At 41.2% G+C, this 20,170-nt stretch overlaps 1 protein-coding gene across 2 annotated transcripts; it reads left to right on the top strand.

The window, feature by feature from the left end:
* Nucleotides 1-699: 699 nt before the first annotated feature.
* ZDHHC24 (zDHHC palmitoyltransferase 24) lies at nt 700-19,042 on the top strand. Of its 2 annotated transcripts, none has more exons than XM_089658030.1 (5): nt 700-803; nt 875-1,116; nt 7,096-7,373; nt 9,710-10,066; nt 17,212-19,042. In XM_089658030.1, exons 2-4 carry the CDS (start codon nt 875-877, stop codon nt 10,021-10,023), a joined length of 834 nt encoding a protein of 277 aa, XP_089514156.1. In that variant the 5' UTR covers nt 700-803; the 3' UTR covers nt 10,024-10,066; nt 17,212-19,042. The 2 variants fall into 2 exon arrangements, with proteins under 2 accessions (XP_089514156.1, XP_089514157.1); XM_089658031.1 differs by lacking the exon at nt 17,212-19,042 and adding an exon at nt 15,479-15,771.
* The last annotated feature ends 1,128 nt before the right edge of the window (nt 19,043-20,170 follow it).

Here is a 20,170-nt window from a genome sequence, read left to right as displayed (position 1 = left end):
TGGAGTTGAGAAACACTGCCCTAGCTGGAGGGAAACATGCCCCCACACACCCCACTTTGCAAATACTGGCCAACTGCAGTGGGACAGTGCTAATTACCATCACCCTCAGTAAAGGTGGCTGCTGTGTCCAATCAGAACGCTGCTCCCACCCACAGAGCTTCCAGAGGGACAAAGCTCCTCTCAGCCTCCATTACTCTCTGCACAGTGCCACCTACTGCGGGGAGGATAAGCTGCACCTGCCTACAGGTATTTTGGTTTGAACAGGACACATAGAAAACAACTTGTCCTCGCAGTGACCGGCATTCTTCCTTGTCACTGCAGTATGTGTGAACAGGGCTTTACGTTTCTGGGAATTTTCTTGCTGTGCCACAAATGTAGACATTTTCCACAGCTGCTTTCTAATAGAAGACACTTGTAAACGTTTCCTAAACATGCCTTTTCTAAGCCCACCGTCCACTTAATACCCCAGGCCCGGTGAACACAAACGGTGTCCACGTCCAACTACAGAGGTTACCATGGCTAGGCATGTTACAAATCACGGAAACACCACAGCTTGTACCGCCCAGTTCCAGCATCTGCTCTCTCTATGATTGGCTCGGGCGCGCTGATCCTGCATATACAGGGCGGGATAAAAGAGTTGACAATGAGCGACTGGCTAAAGGGGGATGCTATTGCCCAATGGAGGGAAGCGTAGGCGTGGCCGTGTGTATTTCCTAATAATGACTTCCTGCTTTGGCAGGCGTCCTCCTCTAGCCTTGTAGCGTGCTTCCTGTCATACAATCCTTAGCGTGGTGATTGCCAAGGTAGCCGATTGTTTACAGTGTGCGATGTCATGAGAGGAGCGATTATTGATCATGATGACTTTGTTTTGCAGATGAGCCGCTGGGACCCGGCCGTGGTGGTCCCTGTGTGTGGGACGGGGGTCCTGGTGTCCTCTGTGACTCTGGAGGTGTTGTATGTCCTCCTGGCTAATCCCAGCTCTGCTCAGGTCCCTCTTCTCCTTCTCTCCTCCTACCTGCTGTTCAATGTGCTGGGGAACATGCTGAAGTTTGTCTGGACTAATTCCAGCATCGCGGGTGTCTTCCTGGAACATGACAACGTGGGCCAAGGATGGCTGTAAGTGTCACCTCTGTTGTCTCATATTTACAGAATGCTGAATTCATTTTCATCTGTATTGCTAACCGCTACCTGATAGCTGTACACTGCCATTCATTTCCTGACTTGATCTGCAAGCTGCTAGATTTCCTGATTTAGTGTCACTAGAGGCAAAACCTTTTTTCCTTTGTTTTAGTTTGTATAGAGTGGATTAGGACCCCTGTTGAGTTTGTATTATTATTACATCGAGTTTATATAGCACCAAAGGGTTTGCTCAGCGCTGTACAATAGAGGGGGGGGGGGGGGGGCAATACATGAAACAGTACAGCAACAACAAACAGCACACGAGGGGTTAGAGGGCCCTACTCTTTCGAGCTTACAATCTAGGAGGGAGGGGGTAGTGGTACAGGAGGAAGTGGCTGTGGGGGATGGAGTGGTAGGAGGAATGAAGGAGAACGGCTGTTAGGTGAGGGTGGGGTAGGCTTCCCTGAAGAGGTGGGTTTTCAGGGAGCGCCTGAAGGTGAGGAGGGAAGGTGACAGTCTGATGGATTGGGGTAGTGAGTTCCAGAGGATGGGGGAGGACCTGGAGAAGTCTTGCAGTCGTGCGTGGGAGGAGGAGATCAGGGAGCAAGATACAAGGAGGTCCTGTGAAGAGCGAAGGGTACGGGTAGGGTGGTACCTGGGAATCAGGTCGGTGAGGTAGTTAGGGGCAGTGTTGTGTGGCTTTGTAGGTCAGAGTGAGTAGTTTGAATTTGATGCGTTGGGCGATAGGGAGCCAGTGGAGGGATAGGCAGAGGGGGGTGGCAGAGGTGGAGCGGTTGGTGAGGTGGATGAGTCTAGCCGCTGAGTTCAGGATGGCCTGAAGCGGGGAGAGCCTGTACTGGGGTAGGCCGATGAGAAGGGAGTTGCAGTAGTTAAGGCGTGAGATAATCAGGCAGTGTACGAGTAGTTTAGTGGTGTCTGGGGTAAGAAAGGAGCGTATCTTGGCGATGTTGCGAAGGTGGAGCCTGCATGTGTTTGTAAGTGATTTGACATGAGGTTGGAAGGAAAGGTTTGAGTCCAGAATGACGCCAAGGACTTTGGCTTGCGGGGCGGGATTGATGGTGGTGTTGTTGGTAGTGATGGATAGGATTGGGGGGGGGGGCGCGGGCAGGGTGAAAGACGAGAAGCTCGGTTTTGGAGAGGTTAAGCTTGAGGAAATGGAGCGACATCCAGTCAGAGATGTCGTTTAGGAGGTGAGTGATGTGTGCGGAGAATGTGGGGGTCAGGTGAGGGGTGGAGAGGTAAATTTGAGTGTGATCAGCGTAGAAGTTAGTTGAAGCCGTGGGAGTGTATGAGTTTGCCAAGGGAGGAGGTGTAGATGGAGAAGAGAAGGGGTCCAAGGATAGAGCCCTGGGGGACCCCAACTGAGAGGGGGAGGGAATGGGAGGTGGCACCTGTCTGTCCCTGTTACAGAGATTCATGTGATCTGTTTACCGATTTTGAAAGCAAAAGAAAATCCCAAATGTTGGGTTGTCTCCAGAACAGGAATAAAGGGGAAATCTTCCTACAGGACACTAGTTCTAGTAACAACCAGGGATTCCCTCACTTTAGCGGGATTTCCTCTCACTTCCTGTTTTGGCTGTGGGACAGGAAGTGAAGGGAAATCCCCCCCCTTTAAATGGGGGGGGGGGGGGGGGAACTGACTGGGGTTATAACTTTAATCAGTTCCCGACCCGCTATAGCCAAAACATGGCTACAGCGCAGTCGGTTAGTTCTGAGAGGGCGTCCACGGATGTCTTCCCAGAACCAATCCCTCCACATGGCATCTGTGATCACTGTGTCCAATCACAGCTGATCATAGGGTAAATAGGAAATGCCGGTTATCAGCAGTTCTCTCCTCACGCTGACAGCACGAGGGGAGAGCCGGTAAACGGCATTTCACAGGGGGACATCTACACTGATCATTGTGGCCAATAATGCCCATGTGTGCTGGCAATCAGTGCCGCCCATCAGTGACTCCTCATCAGTGAAGGTGAAAAATTACTTATTTACAAAACTTTGTAACAGAAACAAAGAAACTTTTTTTTTTTTTTTTTTTTTCAAAATATTTGGTCTGTTTTTTGTTTGTTTAGCAAAAGATAAAAACCCCAGTGATGTTTAAATACCACAAAAAAAAGCTCTATTTGTTTAAAAAAAAAATGATAAAAATTTAGTTGGGGTACAGTGTTGCATCACCTCACAATTGTCATTCAAAGTATGAGAGCGCTGAAAACTGAAAATTGGTCTGGGCACAAGGGGGGTAAAAGTGCCCAGTAGGCAAGTGGTTAAGGAGGCCATATGTGGGTCAATAATGGTTGGTTCAGCAGGAACTGGACGAATTTCAGTCCATGTATTGGCAGGCTGGTTGTACAGATGAAGATCTAGCAATTGACTTGTGGACAACCAGACTTCTGTAGGTTTTTTTCCCAAATGATCAGTGCTACCACTGATCAGTTTGTTCCGATGGCAGGAAAGTCTTCCCCTGTCAGAATACTATAGCACAGTAGGAGTGATTCTCCCATTCACCTTGAATGTGATCTTTTTTTTTTTTTTTTTTTTTTTTTTTTTTCGTTGGGGGGGGGGGGGGGGGGAAAGGGGTCAAAGGATGGCCTGCCTTATTCTCTCAAATCTATATAAAAAAAGTTTTGCCTATACAAGCTGTGCCCGGGTTACAAACAAGATAGGTTCTGTAGGTTATAAGTAAGTAGTGAGTGCACAAGCAAAAAAAGCAGCAGCTGGCACAAAAAGGATAAATCACTATATCCTCAAACAGATGAATAGAAAGAAAAGAAAGTGCAGCGCTAATAAAAACTACAATAATTGTCATAAATACAATTCCATAGCAAATAAATGCATAAATCAAATCACAGGTGACTGTGAATATGCACAAAAGTATTATCAGTGAAGCGCCCTGGAGTAGGGCTGTAGTGAACAAATAATATATAACAGTGCCATGCTGAAATGACAGCGCCAAAAGGTGACAAATAAACAAGTGATGAATGGGTGAACAATCCAATAAATATAATGTATGAAATGCAATAAATAAAATATTCCAAATAATTCCAAGAGAAATGATCGTGATGTCAAGTGAAGCGTGAATCCGTGATAAATCCTTCTGTATAATGCACTCACCATAAACACATATGGTATTGGCATAGAAATAAAAGGACTATAGCTCCTCCAACAGGTCAGCCTCATGCACCTTCATACACAGTATAGGGAAAACCACAGCAGGTATATACCAGAGCAGGAACTATATCCAGTAAAATGTTCCACTTTCAGCACACCAAAAGAGCTCCACCGTGAAGGGAATAGCTCAAAAAACGAGCCCAGAAAGGAAAGTGCTAATGGTGTAGTATTTTACTGAAAATTCAGAAGCATCCACATGGAGCAATAAAAAAAAAAGTGTGTTCCACTTACAAAGATGGCCGCCGGACCTTCGTGAGGACGCGGCGGCGTGACGTCAGTATGCAGGCTCATCCCTTTTTTTCTTTTTCGTTGGGGAAAAAAAAGGGTCGAAGGATGGCCTGCCTTATTCTATCCACAATATATAAAAAAGTTTTGCCTATACAGGCTGTCCCCAGGTTACAAACAAGATAGTGTCTGTAGGTTTGTTCTTAAATTGAATTTGTATGTGAATTGGAACATTTTTTTTTTAAGTGTAACTCCAGTCAAAAGATTATTTTTAACTCCAAAGACATGCTGGTAGGTTCATTGGATCCTGTCTAAATTGGCCCTAGTATGTATGTATGAATGTAAGTTAGGGACCTTATATTGTATGTCCCTTGAGGGTTAGGAACTTACATGAATGTACAATATATATGTAAAGCGCTGCATAAATTGATGGCGCTATACAAGTATCTGAAATTAATAATAAATAATGTTTTGGATAGCACAGGGAAGGGTTAACTGGCCATGCAGTAATGTGGGATTGCTGACCAGTCCATCGGACAGTAGGTGGCAGATGTTTGTAACTTGGAGACTGCCTGTAGTTCTATTTTAAGATGTATGTATAGCAAAAACCTTTTTAGTTTTGGGTTGAGTAGGATAAAGTGGCAGAAAAAGAGATTTATGTATTTATTTTTTGCGGTCATTGAAGGTAAAATTTCTCTTCACTTACTGTCCCAAAGACTTAAAAGGAAATTTAGAAGAAATCTAATGTCAGGGAAATTCCACTCCTAAAGTGGTAGTAAAACCCTTTTTATTTAAAAAAAAAAAAAAAAAAAAAATCTTCCATCTATACCCAGTCTTTCTTCTGGGTTCGCAGGCTCTGGCCATTTCAATGACTTCACTCCCACGCTTGTGCACAGGAGACACAGTGGTGGCACAGTGCTCTGAAGGGACAGCATACATAAAATTTCCTTCCTGCATCTACATTCCCTGATTACTGCTGTTGAAAATGAACGTTAGATTGACCCCACTAATGGTTAGAATATTTTTCAATATTCTACTAGTGTATTGCCAGTTTTAGACCCTTATCCCTAGAACAGGTGTCCCCACTGGAAAATTTCCTTTCAATTTATTTCTCCTTGACGGCGGTCACCAGTACAAATAGGGTAAATCTCCCCAGCTGGGACACTCATAGCCACAACTTGACAGAGGGTCTAATCCTTCCCCACTCAATCCAAAAGTTAAAAAAGGGTTGCTTAGAGATACACATAAGGGCTCATGTACATGACCTTGAGAAGACGTAATTCTCACAGGTGCAGATTACAGCCAAATGCGTATCAAAATCAGCGGCAAGCTGAAATAAGCAGTGGCTGTAGGCTGATATAGCCACGCCCGATCGTTGCTTGTGTATAGGGAAATATGCCCACAGACAGTCTGTGAAAAAGAGTAAAGCAACAAAGTTTTACTTTCCCCACCTGTCTAGAGTTGGCGCACTGTTCTTACTCCCCGCAAGCGCTGGCCACATTCCTTTTACGTATGGTATAAAAGCAGAACATGAAGGGCTTGTTCAGCCATAACTCTTAAACACATGCTTAATGCACTCAGCAATACAGCACAGAGTCTGCATACTGACATTCCTTTTTCCTGCTGCCTCTGCACACAGCTACCTACTGTAGTATTATGATTCATTATGAGAGGCAGTTGGTAATGACCATGTGCTGCGGATTGCTGAAAGCATCTGCGCACACGCTGACATGCTCCAAACGCACACTACCTGCGTTTGGAGCATACATCAGTGCACAAGCAAGTGCTTTATGCATCCCTTGGCGCACAACCTAGTGCAGCTGCCCATTTAAATGCATTTCAATGAGCAGCTGTACGTAGTGGTAGTGGGACCTAGGAATGTCAGTACACAGGCTTTACATGCTTTAAAGCCACTGTACGGCTGTGCACATGATGCCTAAAAAGGGTTCACATTTTTAAAATTGTCTGTCTTTTGCTAACATACCTGTAGGCCATTTTCGAAATGACCGAAGCCAAGGAGGGAACGTTTGTCCTTTTCCCCAAGGGCTGCACATGTGCAGTGAACTCTCTTCTGTTGGCTTGGATTAGTTCAACAACTGCGAAAGGGAAGTGCACTATGTGACTATGAGAGAGGGCTCTATAGTAAGTGTGGAGGCCACTAGTCTGATCTATTCTTCTGAAAATGCTGGTGCCCTGGATGTTGTGTTCATTCGATGCTTGCAGTACATTCTCAGTCAATATTTCCAAAGTATGAAACTTTGGAGTTTTGATTTTTATGCTGCACATGATTATTTTAGGTCAGTGTCTCAGAGTACTGAAGCCAGAGAGAACCAGGCAACTGACATTTTCAAAAGGAGGTCATCAATAGTAAGCCCATATTTCTTGCAGTGTGGGTTTCTTGTAATTAGACTAGTTACAGAAGAAGACCTTTTTAAGCTCTTTATTAAACTGTTGTTTGTGCAGATATCACCGTAATGATTCTGACTTATTTGTGTCTAACCACATCCAAATCAAAATCTGTCAAGTTGTGAATTGGACTTATTTATTTTATTTATTTATTTTTAGATACTGCTATACCTGCCAGACACATATACCACCAAGATGTCATCACTGCTATACCTGCAATGTATGTGTCCTTCAGCGTGATCACCACTGCACATTACTTGGAAAGTGTGTTGGCTTCTCCAGCTACAGATATTTCCTCTGTACTCTGTTTCATGGGTGGTTGGCACTACTTCTTGCCACCATACTTAATGCTGATGTGTTTATAGATCTTCTCCACGAGGGATTCAGCTTTCACAGCTTCTTTCTGCTTCTTATGCCTTGGATGATGTTGATTTTAGGTAAATACAGCCTTTTTTTTTTTTTTTATTATTATTTATAACCCATTGTAACTAAAGAGTAAGCTTTTTGGCTGAAACTCATAGGCCTCGGACAGCTGAGGAGGATGGTAAAAACAGACAGTTGAGTCATGGTTTCACTCCTACCTAAAAGCTGTCCCAATCTTACAAATGCCGGGCCATGATGCTTTTTTATAGCTGTGGCAAAAACTTAAAAAAAAAAAAAAAACATTCAGGAGTTGACCGCATCATCTGCTAATGCCTGACAGTAGCTACTTTACTGCCCTCTGAAAAGCGATCCGCAGCAAATATTTTTTTCTGAGGGATAGCAGAGACTGCCATAGATGTGAACAAAGCATGAGCAAACAAATGCTGTAAATCCTGAGCTGGACGATGAGCTCCACAATGTCAGTAACCCCACATGGAGTAAGTTTTGGCAATGGAAGCCTTGCTGCCCTCAACAGACCAGGGAAATCCAAAGGAGCTGTGTGCAAAGAAACAGAGGGCGCAAAGGGCTACTGCATTACCTTCTAAAAATGAGATTTATTGAATAAAAAGTAGTATACTCACAAAAGAAAATCAAAAGGCACATCACAAAAAAGACAGCATGGTTCAATCTCCCTAGATTGTGGCTGTTGGGGGACTGTAGGCCTCCAAATGGCTGACGCTGGCTCTGAGGAAGAGGTTCTGTCTCGAAACGCATCAGCCATTTTGAGGCCTGCAGTTCAACAGCCACCATCTAGAGAGATTGGACCATGCTGTCTTTTTTTGTGATGTGCCTTTTGATTTTCTTTTGTGAGTATACTACTTTTTATTCAATAAATATCATTTTTAGAAGGTAATGCACTAGCCCTTTGCGCCCTCTGTTTGTTTGTTTCTTTGCACACAGCTCCTTTTTTTGGATTTCCCTGGTCTGAGGGCAGCAAGGCTTGCATTCCCAAAAAGTACTCCCATGTGGGGTTACTGACATTGTGGAGCTCATCGTCCAGCTCAGGATTTACAGCATTTGTTTGCTCATACTTTTGTTCACACCTAAGGCAGTTTTTTTTTTTTTTTTTTTTTTTTTTTTTTTTCCAGTTACTTCCTGGTTTCCAGGCCTAAGCAAATTATGTCATACAAAATCATCTGCCCTTACGTAAGATGACCACAGCCAGAAATGGTAGAGGGGGGTGTTTTTAAAACTGAGTTGTCAATAAAATAAAGCATGGAGACATTTGTGAGTGGGGGAGTTTGCTTTGAATATGCAGTGTAGTTCCAATTTAAAGTGCACAGGCAGATCTCTGGTTTACCATGACCAACAACTAGGTCCTTAGCATAGAATCTTTTAAAAGCAAATACTACTGATATAATGTTTTACAAGTCCAGAAACCATTTAATAGTTGTATATTCAGAATATCTGGTTGTTGGCCTGCATTATTTTTTGTTGATTTTAGAACAGGCATAGAGATGATACGGGAGTTAAAAAATCTTCTTTTCAGTTTTCTTCTTTCCAGTTACGGCACGCTTTAAAATTCTGCGAGGCACCCATTACAAAATGTAAAAAACTAAATGAATAGTTTTACAAAACGCAGCAAAAACTGCACATGTGGGACACCCAACATTAGAGGTGATTTATTCTTCCAAGCAAATCTACTTTTAAACACTGGTACTGACTAGTATTCCATTGTTTCGTTTCTGCCTCAGTTTGTCTCCCTCACTCAGCTAGTGTGACCCCCAGTGCTTACGAAGAGGGGCAGGGAAGGAGAAAGCAAGGATGCTGTGCAGGTGCCCGATGTCCTTTTTATCGGCCGATTATGGAATTGGTTGTTATGTCTCCAGCGGCTAGCAAGTTGTAATGGTGCACAATGAAAATCTGTCGGTTTGTGTAACTAAAAGGCAGGGTTGAGCCACCTGCTGGCTTGTATACAATTTTTGTGCAATTTTTAGCCCTTTTGTCAAGGCACCCCTGAAGGAGCCTAAAGGCACCATGATTCAGGTCTAATACTTATCCTGGCTTAATAACTTGGAAAGCATTGAAACCTTTGATCATCACAACAGCCAGCCAAGTAACTTTTTTTTGTAAATTTCAGGAACAAGATCCTCAGATTTTAAGTTACATTTCAAATGTATTTGGTAACAAACCAGGGATGGAATGTCTACAATGGGATTGGTGAACTGGATCAACAATCAGTATTCTATGTTTTGTGGAATTGCCATTGCAGTTAAACACTTCTTGTTATGTCTGTTACTACATTACCTCAAGACTTACAGATTTGTTTGTATGGTGTCCAAAACCATTTGCCCTAATATCCTAACGGTTTTATGCAGTTGTATTTTCAAATGGCTCTTCTCTTCCGCAGGTCAAGTCAAAGCGTCCACCTTTATATTTGCCTTTGTGGCTGACACTTGTATCGTGGGTTTTCTATTCTGCTTTGCATTCCTTACTTTTCATCTCATTCTTCTAATCCATGGAGCTACTACAAAAGAATGGTTTAGTGGTCATGCAGCCAATTATGATAATGGATGGAAGAAAAATTTTAAGCACTTCTTGGGAGAAAGATGGTACTTAGTTTGGTTATCACCTTGGATACAATCAAGATTGCCTGGAGATGGTATCCATTTTGAACTCTGGCATCTCTCTACTACCGTACCATCCATGAAGTCTACCCAATAGCTTGTGTGAAATATGTGTGAACACCCAGCTCTTCCATTGTTAGGTATGTAATTCAAGTCTTTTAACTTTAAATCTCAGTTTTCCACAGGGAATGTAAATGTTTTCTGATTTAATGTATGAAAAGAACCAATTTTCTTTTCTTTTCAAAGCCACTTTGCTTTCAGAGATCAAGTCCTGCACAGAAATTGTTAAAGGCTAAGTTCACTTTTAGTAAATAAATAAATGCACATGATTTTGCTGTTTGTGAATTTTTTTCTTCAGGTGCCTGCAGCAGTTACTGAACTGCAGGAAGTGTTGGTGGAGTATGATGGCGCTGATCAGCATAGTCCATTGACAACTTTAAGTTTGTCTGCCACAGTGGCAGACAGGACTTGCAGTTGTGTGTTTTTTTTTTTTTGTTTTTGTTTTTTTTTTTTTATTCACAGATTCCTGTGAATGAATGCAGCTGTGTGGGTGGAGTCTCGCACAACTGAGCTGTTTTCAAAATTTGACAGCGGGGTGGGGAGAGGATACCCGGCCTTCTGTTGTATGGGGAAAGTGCTCTGGGTGTGAGGGGGATGTTACATGTTACACCACAAATACAGGTGTAACATGTTGGTAAGGGTGAACCATCTTTTTTGACTATGCAACAAAAGAGCTGATGGCATATGACCACTATTAAATCACATACTTTTTACAGGAGCAGAGATAATTAAGCCAGAGTAAAGAAAGCAGGCACTTACTTTACACTGAACAATATGGTAGTGTGACAAGAGCACCCCTACCTGAAAAAAAGAAGGTTACTAAGAGATCCACGCGGAGTAATATGGATTCAAAAATTACAGGCAATACTTTATTTGATCACATAGATCATAAGGAGGTTAAACATGAGCACGGTGAACATGTCAAGCAAATAAAATCATTTTAAAAGCACTTAGCGTCTTCATATCAGGGTCATTTAGGCAAGTAGAGTACCATATAAGGCAATATACGGTAATGGTGAGGTTTTGATCCTAGGTTTCCATGAATTTCCAGCTTGTATTAGAGTGAACCATAGATTCAGCAAATATGTTCCCAATATAAGTCAGGTTGTGTAGAGTAGCCTCCTGATGTATGGAAGCTGGAACACAAAAATACACAAAAAATGTATGAAAATATAGGAGCTGAATCACATCCAGGCCTCACCAAGCCTCCCTCTACAGTAATTAGTGGACACCTTCATTACCTTCTTAGTTGTGAAACTGTCATACCCGCTTCTCAAATGTAGGGACTTCCTGGATAGCCACCCCAAGTGAAACACAGTCCACAGTACCAAATGATTCTGGGGATATATATAAAAATTATTGTATAGAACACAGGCATCAAGTGAAACCCTGAAAGCAAAAAACAAAGTATGGGTATATTACCATCAATAGAGATCAAGAGGACTCCCGTCGACTTGAAATAGGATCAGGTCCTTGATGCTTGTTCAAAGGTGCATATGGGGGTGGGAAGCCAGGTAGTCACAGTACGTAGATTCCAAACACATATATTGTGTATATAGCAGGCCGTGAATACCTGAGTCTGTATACCCACTGAAGGGTTTCCAAAAATTACTCAATCTAAGAAAATTGAAGCGGTTTGAATAGGATATGGCTTTGTCACAGCATACAATGCCTAAATAGGATAGCATATAAGTATATATATGTATATATTATCCTCTAAAGAGGATTTCCAAAAAATTCCCCGAATATACAGGGTAGATTAGGCCCGTATAACATACCCTCTTAGCTCCAGATATACTCTATAAATCTACACAGCTGTAAGCTTAAATAACTTGCCACCGGTGGAAGGTATATTCCCCTAGGGGATTGCCGTTTGCGAACCGCTGTAGTAGTAGACTTTATGGTAGTTTTCAGAGGGCCTCGTGCCTTCCTAGAAAGGAGCTGTGACACCGCGTTCCTTCCCACCTCGTGGGCGCCGCACCCTATGAAGACGCCGAGCGTAGTGATGTCATTACGTTGACGCGTTTCGTCCGCCAATCACCGCAGACTTCGTCAGAACTGGGAGGGGACTTCAATCCTTTGCCTTATATGGTGCACTAATTGCATACCAAAGAGTCTCCACCTCGCCATCTTGTGTTGAAAGAGTATCACTACATTCGAAAGATCCAAAGTGAATTAAAACACATATATTAAATTTAAATTGACTGCTGGCAATAAAAAGGGGGGACCATATTATTGTAAATCAGATCATCTTTAAAGAGGATAATGGAAAGGAATTTTTATTATAATTCAAAAAGGGGGAGACATCAAGAGAGGATTCAATTTCCTAATTTTAGTATTGATCTAGTTATTATAAGAATTCAATATGTAGTGGGAATAGGAAGACTCACATGGTTAGATTCATACTTTATCCGGATAGATCCATATTTCACTCCCCTATATAATACCCCAGTTTAGATTATAGCTCAGGGTATATTAGAGGTTCCAAGAAATTCAATTCAAAAAAACTCCAAAGTTGAGTTCTGTATTCAGTCCGTATGGGACAAGTGCACCCAGGGTATAGATCCAGAATTTTTCTCTTTGTAGGAGGACTTTATCAAAGTCCCCCCGACGAGCTGAAATATTAAGCAAGAAAATCCCTTTCACTTTTAGACCTTCTGTTTTACCCCCGTGTACTTCTTTAAAGTGTTGTGCCAGTGGGTTCTCTTTTTCTCCCTTTCTTACATTCCTATTTTCATTTCTAATGTCTCTCAAGTGTTCACCAATCCTAGTCCTGAGATTCCTTTTCGTTTTTCCTTTTGGGGGCTCTCCCCTACCACTCTTGCTATCTGTGGATTTTGAGTTAATAAATACCAATGAGAGTCCAGGGCCTTCTTGACTTCATCCCATTGTTGTCCAAATTTAGTTATGAATCTTACCGGTTGATTTACCGAGTTCGCCCCTGGCTTTGATTTTGGTTTATTTATAAGCTCCTCTCTTGTTCTACCAAGAGCTCTTCTTTTTGCTCTTCTTAGGGTTCTATGTGAGTAACCTCTTTCCCTAAACCTCTTGTAGAGCTGAATAGATTCATTTCTATATTCAGCTTCTTCTGTACAGTTCCTTTTTATTCTCTGAAACTGGCCAATGGGTATTCCCTGTTTTAAGCTCCTTGGATGGTAGCTATTAGCATGTAAAAGTGTATTGGCCGCTGTTTCCTTTCTAAACGTTTTAGTGACTAGTTTATTTTCATAAATTGAGATTGATAAATCCAAGAATGTTATTACCTCTCTATCTGCTGTATAAGTAAGTTTGATATTCCTATCGTTATCATTTAGGAATTCCATAATTATTTTTAACTCATCTATACCTCCATCCCAGACCATCAGGACATCATCAATATATCGCAACCATTTTATTGCGTGTTGCTTATAGGGAGTGGAGGGATAAACCAACTCCTCTTCCCATAAGCCTAGATGTAAGCATGCAAATGCCGGGGCCCAGGGTGCTCCCATGGAGGTACCACATATTTGCTGGTAGAAGGAACCCAGGAACTGAAAACAGTTATGGGTCAACATAAAATCCAGCAAGTCCAATATAAATTCATTTTGAGCCTCCATTTCAGGGAAATATGTCTCCAAAAAGTAGGCCACAGCTCTCCGTCCCCAGACGTGTGGAATAGAGGTATATAATGATTCCACATCAATTCCCACCAGAAGTGCACCCTTAGGTACTCTTACATTTAAAATCTTTTTCAGTACATCTCCCGTATCCCTTACATAGGATCTAAGTTCCAAGACCAGATCCTTAATTAGATCATCTACAAATCTACCTATTGGTTCCAGCGGACCACTGATAGCAGATACTATAGGGCGTCCCGGTGGTTGAGTAGGATTTTTATGTATTTTTGGGATTACATAAAAGGTGGGGATGTTATAGACATCAACTGTCAGCATGTCGCATTCCTGTTTAGTTAGTAAGTTTACTTCACGTGCCAGTTCCACTTTTTTATTTAGGGCAACTACGAGTTTGGGGAAAGGATTATTATGTAGTTTACGATATGTATCCGGACTCTTCAACTGTCTAAGTACCTCCTTTTCATATTCCACACTCTCTAGTAATACTACATTTCCCCCTTTTTATCACTTTTTTTAATCACAATATTTTTAGCATTCTTAAGTTCCCTAAGAGCTATTCTTTCAGCTTTAGTCAGGTTATCAACCATTCCTCATTGTCCAGTCTATTTTTCCAAGGTCATCATGTACTAGATCTAGAAAAGTACTTAGCCATTTATTTTCCCTAATATTAGGCATTCTTCTAGATGGAGTTTTAAGTCTAGTGTGTCTTTTCCACTTATTTGAGACATCCACCTCCCCAGTCTCACCACTTATGGGAGTCTCCTCAAGAAGACTAATAAGGTCACTTAATGCCTGTTGTTCCCTCTCTGAGTTAAGGTCACAGGGATTTAGTTCTTCTCTAGATAGATATGGAATTCTTAAAAGGATCTTTCTCAGAAATAGATTTAGATCTTTATAGACCTCAAACAGGTCCATTTTGTCCGTAGGAGAAAAGGTCAAGCCTCTCCGTAGTAAATCATAATGTCTTTTTTTCAACGCAAACTTGGAGAGATTTATTACCTTAAGATCCTTGGTTCCCTCCTGTAGGTTAATCTAGAGGTTAATCGAGGTGGGAAGGAACGGCGGTGTCGCAGCTCCTTGCTAGGAAGGCACGAGGCCCTCTGAAAACTACCATAAAGTCTACTACTACAGCGGTTCGCAAACGGCAATCCCCTAGGGGAATATACCTTCCACCGGTGGCAAGTTATTTAAGCTTACAGCTGTGTAGATTTATAGAGTATATCTGGAGCTAAGAGGGCATGTTATACGGGCCTAATCTACCCTGTATATTCGGGGAATTTTTTGGAAATCCTCTTTAGAGGATAATATATACATATATATACTTATATGCTATCCTATTTAGGCATTGTATGCTGTGACAAAGCCATATCCTATTCAAACCGCTTCAATTTTCTTAGATTGAGTAATTTTTGGAAACCCTTCAGTGGGTATACAGACTCAGGTATTCACGGCCTGCTACATACACTATATATGTGTTTGGAATCTACGTACTGTGACTACCTGGCTTCCCACCCCCATATGCACCTTTGAACAAGCATCAAGGACCTGATCCTATTTCAAGTCGACGGGAGTCCTCTTGATCTCTATTGATGGTAATATACCCATACTTTGTTTTTTGCTTTCAGGGTTTCACTTGATGCCTGTGTTCTATACAATAATTTTTATATATATCCCCAGAATCATTTGGTACTGTGGACTGTGTTTCACTTGGGGTGGCTATCCAGGAAGTCCCTACATTTGAGAAGCGGGTATGACAGTTTCACAACTAAGAAGGTAATGAAGGTGTCCACTAATTACTGTAGAGATAGGCTTGGTGAGGCCTGGATGTGATTCAGCTCCTATATTTTCATACATTTTTTGTGTATTTTTGTGTTCCAGCTTCCATACATCAGGAGGCTACTCTACACATCCTGACTTATATTGGGAACATATTTGCTGAATCTATGGTTCACTCTAATACAAGCTGGAAATTCATGGAAACCTAGGATCAAAACCTCACCATTACCGTATATTGCCTTATATGGTACTCTACTTGCCTAAATGACCCTGATATGAAGACGCTAAGTGCTTTTAAAATGATTTTATTTGCTTGACATGTTCACCGTGCTCATGTTTAACCTCCTTATGATCTATGTGATCAAATAAAGTATTGCCTGTAATTTTTGAATCCATATTACTCCGCGTGGATCTCTTAGTAACCTTCTTTTTTTCAGGTAGGGGTGCTCTTGTCACACTACCATATTGTTCAGTATGCATTTTCTGGGTTTATGGATCCACACTTATATACTAAGTGAGTCGGAGATATGATTATGACACCAGCTATTCGTGTCATTCTAGGTGGCCTGTTTCTGCTCTATTTTTGTGACTTACTTTACACTACCTTCATAGTACCTTCTTGACTCTCCATTGCACTGCTGGAGATTCCTATAAAAACCTAAGCTTTCACAGGGATGTTGAATTTGTATTGCCCGATGCTGGGGACATGCAGTTCCAGGTGCCGGGCAGGTATTATTTTTTTTTTTATTACTATTAACCTTTTAGGCAGCAGGGCTCATCTGTCAGGTGGAAGCATTCGGGCGGCAGCCCTGCCACCGATTTCTTCCACACAGTGCCAGTCTTTCCCAAACCACCCTCATTTTCCACCCCCCCCCCCCACCCCCACCCCACCCCTCGGCTGGAGGTGGGGTCTCCCGGTCCCCACTTGCTCATCTAGAGGGGAAGGAGGAGAGTGGACACATCCCACTCCCCTCCCCTTCTTGTCCTTATGATGCCACTTCCAGGTTCCCGTTGAGAGATTCCCGGCTTGTGATGCCTGTAGATGGTTTAGGGGGCGCAAACTACTTGCTTTGCTCTGGGCGCTGACAACCCACACAACGCTTTTAAAAAAAAAAACAAAAAAAAAAAAAAAAAAAACTGGCTCCTAACTTTTTTAGCTGGCTCATAGATTCAAAGCAAGTTTGTCAAGCCCTGATTTATGAGAAGATGAAGCTACGGTTCACACAGTCACATCGCATGTGATTCGCACAGGAATTGCACCACATTCCTGTGCAAACTACATGCGATTCTATGCGGTGCAATTTGAGCCTATAATTTTTTGCGCCGCACGGGAATTGGATTGCATGGGTGTTCATACATACATTTGCAGCAGATTGCATGAACACAGTGCGATTGCTTTGTGGTGCGGTGCAGGAAACGCAGCCATTCCTGTGCGTTTCCCACATTGCATCAGTATGAACTAGCCTAAAGCTGCATTCAAACTTGTGCATTTTGATGTATTGTGGGTGAAAATCATCCTAACTTTGCTGAATTTATTTTGAATGGGCCTCCCTCTGCTCCAAAAGTGCAACAAAGCTCATTGTACCAAACTTTTGCAATGAGTTGGGTGCATTTTTAAAACCATTTTGCTGCAATTTTCAAGCATTAAGACCGCCACCATTGCGCAGTTTTACTGTGGTTTGTAATCCCAGGCAGAATTGTTTCTGCTGGCAATTCCAAATTGCCAAGTGTGGACAGGGCCTTAGAGAAAAGTGATATTGATGTCAGCTGTACCTATTTCAATACTTTGTTGCAGAATGCAAAGTCTTACACATAATTATATTTTCCCGTTTTAGGGTACAAGACCAGCATGAACCAGAAGAACTGCTGAATGTCATTTAATACCTGGATGTGTAGAGGCACTTGTTTGAACTTTGATGCATGTACAGCTGGCTGTAAATGATTTTTTTTTTTTTTTTTTATGCCTTTTTAGTAAGATTGCTTTTTCAAAGCCTACATACCTTCTCCTGAAAAAGCATTATTTTAATGCAAAGTGACTTCTGTCCTCGCAAAGTAAACATTCAAAATCTTCAAGGCCTTTTATGAAAAATGCATTTGTATCTGTTTCAGAACCACACTTCCATGTGTTCAATCAGTATATACCCATAGACATGAGTTGATCAGACTAATTATGATCATATTGGGAATTACTATATTTCTGTGGGCACTATGCAGCCTACAGGTAGCTGAGGCAAAGCGACAGCTTCCCTTCCAAATTATAGGCCACACTTTTTTCCATTTATCTGTAAAATATTCATATGCTGTGTAACCTTATATATTACAATATTCTGAGCCAGAATAGAACCAGGCTAAAAAATATATTTAATTGAGAAGTGACACCAGTAGTGGAGGTGTTGCTCGGGGTGGCAAAAGGTGTGTACCTGAAGGCTTCAGTTGTGAAAATCCAGCCCTGACAAGTGTGTACGTGTATTTTATTATCAATTTCAAAGACTGGCTGTTGAATGATCAAGTTTATCATGTGTTATTTCATTATCTAAAAACACATATTGTTTAGCATCTGTATAAACACTAGACATGTGGCTGTGTGGGGAACAAGATACATTTTGCTTGCACAGTTTTCCTTCCTGCATATTATATGCACACAAAGGGTGAGGATATCCCTTACCACTCACTCATACACATTGGGAAACTACAGGAAATTTTTAAATCGGCATTAAAAATAAAAGCCAACATTTAATAAATTGCAGCTTAAAAATTTGTTGATGTGATGGCTGCATTATTTTCCTTTTTTAGGCTTTCTTTCTTCTAATTTCATCTTTCATTCAGCCAGCAACTCTGCTATGTTTCAGAAGTTCAAGCTCTCCAGCTGAATGTATCAGTTTACATGGATGATACCATCCATTTACCAATAATAGGGGTGGTTAAAATTTATCAGCTTTTATTTATTCATATAAAACCTTTATCCCAAAAGGAAAGTGTGAGATGGAGTTTGGCTTCAATTTGTTATTGTAGTCAACTCTTCTAATGTAACACTCCCCTCCAGACTGAAAATGGTGTTGTGGGCTGTGTCCTGTGCTCATTCCTAGACAGTGGTATTTCTAATATAGTAGGTGTGTTACTGGTCAGATCGCCAAGTGATAACAGAAGGAAAAAAGCCTAAAAAACTGATTCAGACACCATATTGAACGATTAAAGCTGTAATATATTACATTTTTGGGTTTAATACTGCTTAAATCTAAATTTTTTTAATATGCACCAATCATTGTATGGTAACATTAAACCTAATATATCAGTTGCCTTTGCTAATGTGAAAGAAAATTGATATGTCCTATGACCAATCAATAGTTCAGCTGCAACCTGTATGCAAAACATAGTTTTATATGTTACATGTATGGAAAAAGCTGATATAGATGCCTGAATATACAATAGGTATCTGATGGTATAGGTCAATAGGCAGTATAGAAAATCCAGTCATCTGGTGTCTACAGTGTGTTTACAATGGTAATTACACAACCTTCAGCCCTATTTCCAAGTTGCCCTCAGATTTGTTATACAATTCACTATTGAATATTTTTTAAAATCACAATTCAACAAATAACTGACCACATATCCACAGGCAATTCTAAACACTGTAAAAAATAAAAGTCCATATATAGCTGTTTTTAACTTGGCTGAAAAATACTCTTGTCAATTCTTTATATGTATATAAAAAGTTACTTCTCCAGACATTTGGCCAGACAGTCAAATTTTTGTTCAAGATTAACTGTCCATCCTCACTCCTGTTGACAGAATGGAGTGGTGGGGAAGAGAAAGGCAACCAAGTATGTATTTCCAGGGAGAATGACATTAACTTGAGTTTGTTGTATTGCTCTGCTTGGGCAAAGTACGGGTTCACTTTATAGAAGAATTCCAGGTAAAGCTCTTTTTTTTTTTTTTTTATTTAAAAACACAGTTTGGGCCAAAGTAGCTATGTAAATACCATACCAGTGGGATCCCTCTCCACCTTGTTCAATCAAAGAATGCTTTGCATGCATTGAGAAAATGCAAAGTGATCTCTGAATGGGTCCCATTATGTGCACTGTCTGTGTTCACAGTGCAGCAGGGAGTAGCTATGTCTACTACAGTGATTTCCAGCTTCTAGAGAGATCCCACAGGTACAGCACATGCATATTTACGCTGATCCAAAGTGGATCATTGTAACTGTATAAAAAGCCATACCTGGCTTTCTCTAACCATTTAACCATCTAACCTCAGCAGAAGCATGATCTGTGACTGCTGTATCCACCGAATACAGTGGATCACAGTGCTTGGTATTGGGCCGCTGTGATTAACCCTGGTACCATGTAATCGTTATAACCAATCACATGTCTACTAATAAACAACTGTCATGAATGGTATCCATTCATGATAGCATTGTTTACTATTGTGATCTCTGGTCACAGTGATCACATGGTTAAAGGCCAATTTATAACTGGGTGGACTTTTGTCTTTTTTCAGCCAGACTATGTAACAATCACAGCGACCCTGTACCATGTCATAGCTGTAGCCACAGCAATCAGAACAGTACACATTGAATCATAAATGAAAGCCATTCATGACTTTAAAAACGATTGCTTTTACAGAGATCATCACTGTAATAAGTAAACCTAATGTAAAAAAAAAATAAACCTGATGTAAAAAAAAAAAAAAAAAAATCCTAATTGCCTCCACAGAGTAGTACAGTGTCACAGTACGTAAAACAAAACATTTTTTAAATGTGTGGGGTTTTTTTTTTTATTTACATCCTGTCACCAG

Source organism: Staurois parvus, unplaced genomic scaffold (assembly GCF_062004578.1).
Source record: "Staurois parvus isolate SC_StPar_1 unplaced genomic scaffold, SC_StPar_1.0 ptg001051l, whole genome shotgun sequence".
In the NCBI taxonomy this organism is placed as follows: Eukaryota; Metazoa; Chordata; class Amphibia; order Anura; family Ranidae; genus Staurois; species Staurois parvus.
The sequence above is the reverse complement of the archived record's forward strand: the minus strand, read 5'-3'. Positions and strand labels throughout refer to the sequence as shown.